Source organism: Triticum dicoccoides, chromosome 2A (genome assembly GCF_002162155.2).
Source record: "Triticum dicoccoides isolate Atlit2015 ecotype Zavitan chromosome 2A, WEW_v2.0, whole genome shotgun sequence".
In the NCBI taxonomy this organism is placed as follows: domain Eukaryota; kingdom Viridiplantae; phylum Streptophyta; class Magnoliopsida; order Poales; family Poaceae; genus Triticum; species Triticum dicoccoides.
Genome location: NC_041382.1, coordinates 2,088,040 through 2,098,307, shown reverse-complemented (window position 1 = coordinate 2,098,307; position 10,268 = coordinate 2,088,040). Strand labels below are relative to the sequence as shown.

At 44.8% G+C, this 10,268-nt stretch overlaps 1 protein-coding gene and 1 pseudogene across 1 annotated transcript; one reads left to right on the top strand and one right to left on the bottom strand.

Moving 5' to 3' along the window:
- Positions 1-1,351: 1,351 nt before the first annotated feature.
- On the bottom strand, positions 1,352-5,247 carry LOC119352586 (annotated as a pseudogene).
- Positions 5,248-8,352: 3,105 nt separating this feature from the next.
- Positions 8,353-9,837, top strand: LOC119358531 (cytochrome P450 89A2-like). Its single transcript, XM_037625027.1, has one exon. It carries the CDS (start codon positions 8,376-8,378, stop codon positions 9,651-9,653), a length of 1,278 nt encoding a protein of 425 aa, XP_037480924.1. The 5' UTR covers positions 8,353-8,375; the 3' UTR covers positions 9,654-9,837.
- The last annotated feature ends 431 nt before the right edge of the window (positions 9,838-10,268 follow it).

The following is a 10,268-nucleotide window of genomic DNA, read 5'->3' as shown; positions in this document are numbered from 1 at the left end:
TAAACTATGAATCGCAACGAGGACTGACCATTTAGTCCCGGTTCGTGGCATGAACCGGGACTAAAGGGGGGCCTTTGGTCCTGGTTCAGGCCACCAACCGGGGCCAATGGTGGTGGTCCAGGAGCCATGCCCATTGGTCCCGGTTCGTCCCGCCAACCGGGACCAAAAGGTCTAGACGAACCGGGACCAATGGCCCACGTGGCCCGGCCGGCCCCCTGGGCTCACGAACCGGGTCCAATGCCCCCATTGGTCCCGGTTCTGGACTAAACCGGGACTAATGGGCTGACCCGGCCTGGACCATTGCCCCCTTTTCTACTAGTGAAGTCAGTTAACCTAATAAGAACACATAGCTATCTTGCAGAGTTGCAGCAGTTCACCGAGGCCTATTTACCTTGCATGAATGAACGCTCAATCCAGGTGCTTGGAAAGAGGAGATCTTCTGAACTCTTAAAAGACAATGTCCTGGGCTGGGGGACAAAGCATTCTTTTGAGACGAATAAATACATTCTTGACAGATATTCAGTATAGTGATTTGGTGAGGAAAGAAAGTGAAAAACTTAATAAAGTTTATTTGCACAAAAATGCTATACCGAGATGGAACAACATAATAAACTAGTATTAATTATGAATAGGCTGTTCCAACAAGACATGGAGCCAATCCAGTAGTAGAATGGAAATAAACTAGCATTACCCCAAAGTCTAATTTATTCCATATTTATGCAATAGTGGTATTCAGATCGTGACACCCAAAATACAGAAGTAGACTGCCACGTCTTGTGAAAGACAATAGCCCAAATTTAAATACAAAATATGAAGAAGCCTATAAGATCGAACAAACACCTGTAAAGAGAATCAAAACAGATGGTGATCACAGATTACGTTGGTAATTACATCTAGGAAAGAGAAGAGAAACTTGCAGAAGGCACTGGTAGATAATTGCGTTGGTTTTCTCGACTTGTGGAAAGACAAAGGGGATAGAGAAGAAAATGAAACAAAGCATATGTGGATATATCTTTTGCAGCAAATATAAGTCGAAGTGATTATATTTTTTCAACAAGTACAAGTCGAAGTGGATATAATTGATACTGTACAACAGAAGTAAAGTTACAGTTTAGATATGCTTACCAGATTAATGTATAGGTAGAACGACGGCGGCCACAAGATTCTCATGTCATGAATGTGGCAAGTGTGTTTGCATGAAAAAAGCAGAGCTCTACAAGGCTAGAAGAATGTACAAGGCAGAGTCCTGCATGGTGGGTGGGAACAAACACAATGCTCTTAAGCAGCATTGCAGGAACAACCACAAGGCAATGTGTGAAAAAGCATGAAAGCATGTTTGAGTTACCTTGGATCAATCTATTATGATTTCTGGGATGGTTCCCACTAACCCCATGCACTGTTGTGTTAGCTCCTTGCTGCAGCAGTAGTAGACAACTAGCTCTTGCAGTGATCTGGGGAGGCCATCGTTGGGCAATGACAAAACAACCGGACAGTCGAAGAATGATAATATCTTGAGGTCGGTAAGGTTATGCAACCCTGAAGGGAGTTGCTGAAGATCATGGAAACCAGAAAACTGAAGTTGTTGGAGGGAGGAGAGGAGCTGAAGGGCGTCCTCTTGGTCCATCCTGAAGAGCTCCATCCCTTCTGACCCATATCCACTAAGTTCCAGCTCGGTGAGGGAGGAAGAGAGGAAGCTGCAAATGGGTGCAACAAGAAGTCCGGCGACGTCATCCGTCTGGAGCACCCGCAATGCTGATGAAACAAGTTGTGTTTGCGGCTCTTGTCCTTCGACGTCCTCCAAAGCCTGTGTGGGATTGGGATCCCAACCAACGAAGAATCTAGGGCTGCCAAAGACTTTTAATATGTTGAGCTGGCCTCCGGTGGTAAGAAGAGACCGCAAGCCCTGACATTTCAGATCCTCTCCACAATTCCACAATTCTAATCTGGTAAGAGAGGAGAGGTTTGAGAGGGGCTCTAGTGTCCGCATGCCTTCCACACGCACAAGGTTCAGAAACTGGAGGGAGGAAGGGAAAATGTGGCCGGAAAACGTGAAGTTGGATAGAAACTTCAGGGGAAACTCTATTCTTAATCTCTGGACGGATCGCAAGGCTAGAAGCCATCCTCCTCCAGAAACAAGAGTTGGTGAGTCCACTGTGACCAGCTCTGGGCATCCCAAGATGTCCAACTCCCTTATTTTCAATTTGGAGAGCTTTTGGAAGGTGGGGGAGGAGCTCTGTCAATTCTCCCCTACTATCACCTTTTAAGCCATTGATGTTGATATACTCAAAGGGGAGTTGTCGTTCTACATCACCCTGACCTACTAGTGCTCCAAACAGACCATCTGAACTTTTTACAATCAATCTTTTCAGCGAGGTGAGCATCAGAAGGTGCTTCAACTCCAGAGGTGGGCACCTATTGAGTGTCAACTTCTCAAGAACAGTTTCTTTGTCGAAAACTAACACTTGATGCAAGCTGTGTAGATCGCCTTTTCCAACAATTTCCAATTTTACTCCATCAAATGATTTTGAGTACACAAACTCCTCTAGTAGCTTCACACATTTCATCGTCACGCAACGCAACCATTCAATCCAAGAGATGGGAGTCAATCCAAGAGATGGGAGTCACTGACAAGAACTGTGCACAGTTCAGTATCTCAAGCTCTTGTAGTTTGGGAAGCCAATCTGGGGAAATAGTGTGGTTTGAGAAAGGCAACCCCAAGAGTTCCGGACACTCTTTAATAATCAGCACTTCCAAAAGAGGGAACATATGATCATGTTTAGCTGGGAAAACCCATTTTTTAAAACTTCACAAGTCAATGATTATAAGCTTTATTAGCATACAGAAGCTTTTCTCTATAAAGAGCTCCTTTTGTTTGCCAATATCCTGCAACCTCATTTCATGAAGATCCCATGCCTTCGCTACCCATGAAACACCATGAAGATAAAGAGATCTTAGAGATTCAACAATGAACTCATCACCCAGCCATGTTGGACAAGAAGGGGCTCCATGCCCTCTAATGCACAACATTTGAAGATTTTAATTTGGTTGAAGGCCCTCAAGAACCATTGCTTCCTCATCCGGATCAACACTAGATCGCTGACGATCCCAGTCCAATGTTAACCTTCTCAAGTAGGCTTTCCTAGTGAGGTTTCCTTCGGCTGCTTCTTTTGTTGTATGTATTTTCTCAAGGTTGTAGATGCCAAGCTCCCTTAGCTTGGTCAAAATCTCTAGTTGCTTTGGTTCAAATCCTTCACTATTTTTATTAACTCGAAATACCTTCAACTCTTGTAAGAGTTTAAGTTTTTCCAAATTATAAATATCAGAATGAAGCTCATCATAACGGGTATAAAAATGGCACAATTTTGTAAGGTTGCTTATTTCTCTAGGCAAATCACAATTGCCACACCACGAACGAAGATGTAGAATCTTTAAATGATAAAATTTAGAGATGTTAAGTGGTAAATGCATTTGTTCCTCCCATGTCCCTTAACACAGGTACTGTAGATGGATAAGTCCTGAAAAGTTATGTAACATGAACTCCACGGGATACATCATGTCAGGCAAATAAACAACATGAAGAGCGTTGGCTTCCCAAAACAAATCACCAAATATCTTGGCGAAATTTTCACTCGTTTCTCCAAATAACATCAGACTTTGCAAATGTTTAACCTTCAATCTCGCCTTTAGTTCTTCCAACTCACCTTGAATTTTTTTACCAGACACATCATTATATTCACCCAAGTCCTTTGTGATTATAGACAAGTGACGGGTGGATGGCTTAACTTCTACCGATCCAACATCAGAGAGACATAGACTGAGACAATCATGAGATGCAACTTTCAATGCCAAATCATGTAGTAGGTCATGCATAACATACCACAGATCACCACAAGTTTCCTCTTCTTTGAAAATACCATGGATGACTAATTCATTTAAATTGCACAAACCTATATCTTCAAATGTTTGATTTTGGCCAGTGGTTATCAAAATATCTAACCCAATCCATAGGTTTATGAGCTCTTGGTTCCTGAAACGGTAATCTTCAGGAAACAATGCGGAATAAGAAAAACATTGTTGCAGATGGAAAGGGAGAAAATCATAGCTAAGCTTCAAGGAAGGCATGATTTCATATTTATCGGACTGCTTCTCTCATTCTTTACTTTTTAGGACCCTTCTCCAGTGGCGCAAGCTAAGTTCTTTAGTCAATAATCTACCAACTGTTTTTGCTGCAAGAGGGGAGCCCTTCAATTTTCCATTATCTTGTCTCCGGTCTCAAGCAAAAAATGTTTATCCCTTGCACATTGCTCATCGCCAAAGACAAATGCAAAGAATAACTTTCTAAACTCTTTAGATTCTAAACCATTCAGTTCTATTGAATGTCCGGTTGTTTTCACCTTTTGTGCTAGTGCTTGAAACCGAGTCGTGACTAGAATCATGCATCCCTTTTCTTGTGATTGATTGAGTATCGACAACAAATTTTCCCAGTCAGCCCCATTACTAATCTGCCATATATCATCCAATACATGTAAAAACCTTTTAGATTTTAATCTTTGTGCAATCAGCTCCTCAGTTGTACTGTCATTTTTTTTCATTTTCAATGTTAGGGGTACATGTTTCAAGCTGTTCAAACACCTTAACTAGATTGAAATTTAGCGACACACATATCCAAATTCTGACTGGAAAATGATTCTGGACTTGTTGGTTGTGATATATATGTTGTATTAGAGTTGTCTTGCCCATTCCTCCCGGACCAACAATCGAAAGCATAGTTAGACCCTTGTCACAGTATTGACCCTTGGTGATATCATGTATGATGCTATTCATGACGCGGTCCCTCCCGTATAGTTTTGGCTCATCAATTCGACCTTTAGTGATGGGACGACTCTGGGCAATGTCTGGGGCAGTTATAGGGCCACAAACATGCAGAATCTTGTTAACCTCATTGCGCATAAGCTGCAATTTCTCTACAGCATCCTTCATTCTATGAGAGAAATCAACCCTATTAAACTCAAGTGTTGGTGCTTCTCTCACATTGCCATGATCGTGATCATCAACATGTGGACGTGGGGAGCAAGGGAGGAGTTTACCGACCTTGGGCATGCAACCACTGACCTCCTGATTCGTGTTTGGCCCCGAGGAGGAACCACATCGTGATCTCTGTCGACGCTCAGCACGCTGCCAAGGGAAGCAATTGACCAGTTTGCCAATAGCTCTGGCATCACCAAGAGCACCCTCGTCCCGATTCATGTCGATGCTGCAGTACAAGAGATGGTGGTCCGTGCGCTCGGATGCGCAGTTGGGTCCTTCCGCCAAACATACATGGGTCTGCCTTTGTCGTGGGAGAAGCTGAGATTCAAGGATTTCCTCCCAATGATTGCGAAAGTGGACAAATACCTAGCGGGCTGGGCGGCGCGCCTCCTCTCTCCTGCTGCTCGCCTGGTGTTGATTAATGATGTCCTTTAGATAGAAAAATTGTCGAACTAGAGATTAGAACTATAGTTGAATAATTAATATAACTAGTTTATTTTTAGTTGAGATTTGAACTAGTTCAATAATTAATACAACTAGTTTAAGCAAATGAGATTTGATGGTCTAATTAAAATATTATTTTTAGTAATTAATATAATTGTCGAAGCAAATGAGATTTGAACTTATAATACAATAATTAATACACACACATACACACACATACGTACACACATAATAATTAATATAATTGTCGAAGCAAATGAGATTTGAACTAGTTCAATAATTAATACAACTAGTTTATTTTTAGTAAGAAAATTTAGATATCTGAGATTTAATGATCTAATTAAAATATTATTTATTAATGAGTTTTTCTGTTTATTTAATTTTTATATATATTTTGAGTTTATATAAATGTTAGATTCATGTTGAATGTTAGATGAATTAGATAGAAAAGTTAAATATATAGTAATGTCAATTGTTAGAGATGAATATAGTTAGATATATTAATATCAAATGTTAGATGAATATATATTTGGCTAGATATAGGTGTTTAATGTTTCACCTATATGAACATAGGAAATGCCATCTGACGACGAAAAAGATTTCATTATGTGCGAACACTGTGAAGACCAGCGCGGCCTGTGCGACAAAAATTTCCTTGTTGATGGTAGGCACTTCAGCATCAAGCTGGATGAGACATTCGAAGTTGATACAGTAAGTCACTTTGTCAATTATTATTTGAATGCAAAACTTATGCTTCATTTGCTTCAACTTATAATTTTAAATTTTCACTATACTACTAGCGCATCCCCTGCCATGCAAGAATTTTTGTCTTGGATAAGATAGGTTTTAGTGCTACAGATGATATCGAGGTAAAGAGAGTTTACTTGAAGATGGAGCATGGGTATAATTTCAACGTCAAATTATATAATGGAGACACATACACCCATTTTGAATGCAAAACTTGGCAAGCACTATGCAAGGCTTATGCATTTGAGCCTGATATGGTTATCACCTTTGATATTCGTCCAGAAGATGATATTGAAGGTAATATAGACATCTGGGTCGATGTGCAAACGCCTCCAGTTCTACCATTTGGTGAGTTTTTCTCAACCATGCATGCATATGTTTATGTCTTTGATACAGTTTATTCAAAAATAGTTGACAACTAATTTGTATTGTCAGCTTATTTCGGTTCAAGCAAACATGTCCGGCGCTTGGTAGACAGGACCTACTACTGCCCCGGGGCTCAACTAAACTGTGAGGAGATAAGTCATTATGTTTCATGGCTTGATGATCTTAATAATGTCAAGACAATTTTTTTTCTGAACTTAGAAATGTTAGTACTCAAAACGTGCGACCAATGGTGATGGTACTGAACTACGGTCACATCTATAATCGAAAGATGGTAAGATTTTAAATATTTGTCCTTAATTAGTGCATCTTTTGCATACATTATTTTTGAAGCTAAACTTTCATTGCTTAGTATATTAATTACTATACGATGTTGTTCAACAGGGACTTCCGATGACAGTTGTGCCTCAGTGGATCGAGACAAAAGGTCGCATGTCAATGGTTAGTTTACGACCAAGATTTCCTACATTGCACATGAGTGCATTCAGGATTTCTGAAAGCGAAGAATGCTTAATAGTGAAAGATTGGAGCAAAATTGTTAACGATCGCAGAGAAGTACTAGAGGGCAGTAAGGAGAAGCGCAACCCAAGATTAGGAGACAGATTCATCCGCATGCTCCAGTATAATGAATCAGGAGAGCTATACATGTTCTATGCTATTCTACCTGAGAGGGAGCAGCAGGAGTAGCTACTAGTTCATGCTCTTAATTAGTACTTGTCTCATGTCCGTGTCCTGAACTTCGATGTTGGTGATGATTATGTTGAACTTGATGATATCTTTGCTTCTGTTACAAAGTGAATGTTTCCTCTTTAAGCTAGCCAGTGTTGGTGATGATTAGATAGGTAGCGGTAATGACTATGATGATTAAATAGTGGTAATTAGACGACTATGATGATTTTTAGCTAGCTAGAGTTTATTTATTTATTAATATGCGATGATGATGATGACGACGACTACAACTCATTATAACGTAAAACAATCCTAAATTAAATTAATAACATAAATTTAATTGAAAAATACAAAATAAAACAAAAACCCACAAACATTTAGTACCGGTTGGTGTTACCAACCGGTACTAAAGGGCTCCCGGCCCCCGGAGCTGGCTCGTGCCACGTGGTTTCCCTTTAGCACCGGTTCATGCTGAACCGGTACTAAGGGGGGGGGGGGGCTTTAGTGCCCACACTTTAGTGCCGGTTCCTAAACCGGCACTAAAGGGCCTTCCGAACCGGACCGGTGCTATTGCCCGGTTCTGCACTATAGTTTGTACATAAAGGAAGACGGTGGCCACAAGACCCTCATGTAATACAAGTGATAAGTGTGTACGCATGAAAATAACAGAGCTCTACAGGGCTAGAAGAATGCACAAGGGAACTCCAAGGCAGAGTCCTGCACAGTGGATGGGAACAAATAAAGTGTTATTAAGCAGGTTTGCAGGAAAAGGGCAAGGTGGAAAAACACAAAATGTTACCTTGGATCACCAGTCTGTCATGATCACAAAATGTTACCTTGTATGCATGGTGCTGCTGTGGGCAACATCTACCCATCTATCTATATAAACCCAGCAACATCTCAGCCAATATCCAAGGGTGTAGACAGGCACATACAGATACATAGATGCCATGGAATTCATGCTAGTTGTGTTGCTACTTTCTTTTGTGTTGTGCATCAGCGCAGTTGCCGTCTTCCGGCGTCGTGCTTGGGCTTGGGCCGTCCATAACGGTCAACAGCCGATCGTCGAGATCCGCGACCGTGCCATCGCCCGCCGAGCGCTCATGGACCACGCTGATGCCTTCTGCAACCGACCGCTGAACCTATTCCCCGTGGCCCTCGTCAGCGGGCATCGCCGCAGTCACAGCGACAACCTCACGTCTGTGCCCTACGGCCCGCGTTGGCGTGTTCTCCGGTGCACCCTCAGCGCCGCGGTCCTCCACCCATCACGTCTTGGACACACGGACCCGCTGCGCCTCCAGGCCATGGATGCCCTCGTTGCTGACCTCCGCGTCCGGTGCGTCGGCGGCGGCGGCGAGATTGTCGTCCGCGACATCCTCAACGCCGCCGTGTTTCCGCTGGTGGCTCGCATGTGCTTCGGTAGCGGCGTGGACGAGGGTCACGTACGCGCCATGCGTGACTTGCTCCAGGCCTTTGTGCTGGCCGTTGATGGCAGCAAGGATTTTGCGAGCTCCAAGACGGCGAAGCTGCTGCACTGGAGGCGGTGGCGCCGGTTCCTCGCCTTCCGAGGCAAGCAGGCTGAGCTTTTCCTCCCTCTGGTCAACGCAAGACGGAACGCTAACCGTCATCCCAAGCTCAGCGGTGGCCTGCCGGCGTATCTAGACCACCTCCTCGACGCCCGCGTCCCCGTCGACCACGACACAGCCGACGGCAAGGCCCTGCGCCCTCTCACAGATGACGAGCTGGTGAGCCTTCTCTCGGAGTTCCTCGGTGCTGGGCCAGGGACCGTGGTGTCCAGCATGGAGTGGACCCTCGCCCACCTCATGCTCCAGCAGGAGGTCCAGAACAAGATCCGCCGCGAGGTCGACGCCGTGGAGGGCGCACTGTCCGAGGCACGCGTCCGGCAGATGAAGTACATGCGCGCGGTCGTGCTCGAGAGCCTTCGGCTCCACCCGCCGATTCCGCTGTTGCTGCGCGACGTCCCCGATCAGGCGGTCGCAGGAATCCTGGGATGCACCGTCGCCGCCGTGCCGACCGAGGGTATGCGGGCGCACTTCAACCTGGGAGAGATCGGCAGGGACAAGAATGCGTGGACGGAACCCGACGCGTTCCGTCCGGAGCGCTTCCTCGCTGGGGGCGAGGGGGAGGGCGTGGGCCTGGTGCCGGGGCCCAAGGAGATCAAGATGATGCCGTTTGGCGCGGGGCGGAGGGCGTGCCCGGGAGGAGCGCTCGCCACCATGCATGTCAAAAGCTTCGTGGCGGCGCTCGTACGTGAGTTCGAGTGGGCGCCGCCGGCGGGGGGAGGCGTCGACCTCACAGAGCTGGATGGGTTCTTCAAGGTGATGAAGACCCCGCTCCGGGCGCGCGTGACGCCGCGGTAGCACGCCCCAGGATCCCAAAGCTCGCAAGCCGTGTAATGTTGGTAGCTTTCACGCCTGCACCATGCAGGACGTAGTACAAATAAGATCGAACGCACAAATTTGCTGTGTATTAGTTCCCTCCTCCTTCCTGTGTTATAGTTACTCATATAGATTTGCTGCGTACGTGCTCCCTATGTTTGTTGGATTGTACTCCCTCTCTTCATAAATATAACATGTTTTGGATATTTTAATATAAACAAGACTACATACAGTTTGAAATTAGTGAAGAAACACAACATAGTAGCACTACTGGAAAATTCGTCGTTACCGAGTTCTTTGCTCTTTGCCGAGTACTAGAACATGGGATTGCAGTAAAAGGCAAGTAAGCCGAGTGTAGCTCTTGGCAAACAGTAGGATACGGCACATGGGAAGCTCTACCAAGCCCCGCCCGGTACATACTCGGCAAACATAAAGGAACTCGGCTTATGCACAGTATGCCGAGAGCCCTGTGGAGGGCACCCGGCAAATAGCAGCCAGGTGGCAAGGCTGTTTGCAGCTGACGGACCCGAGACCCCAATGAAGTTACTCGGCAATCTATGAGGTATTTCAACCGGCCCACTCTAGCCGTCGCTCCCA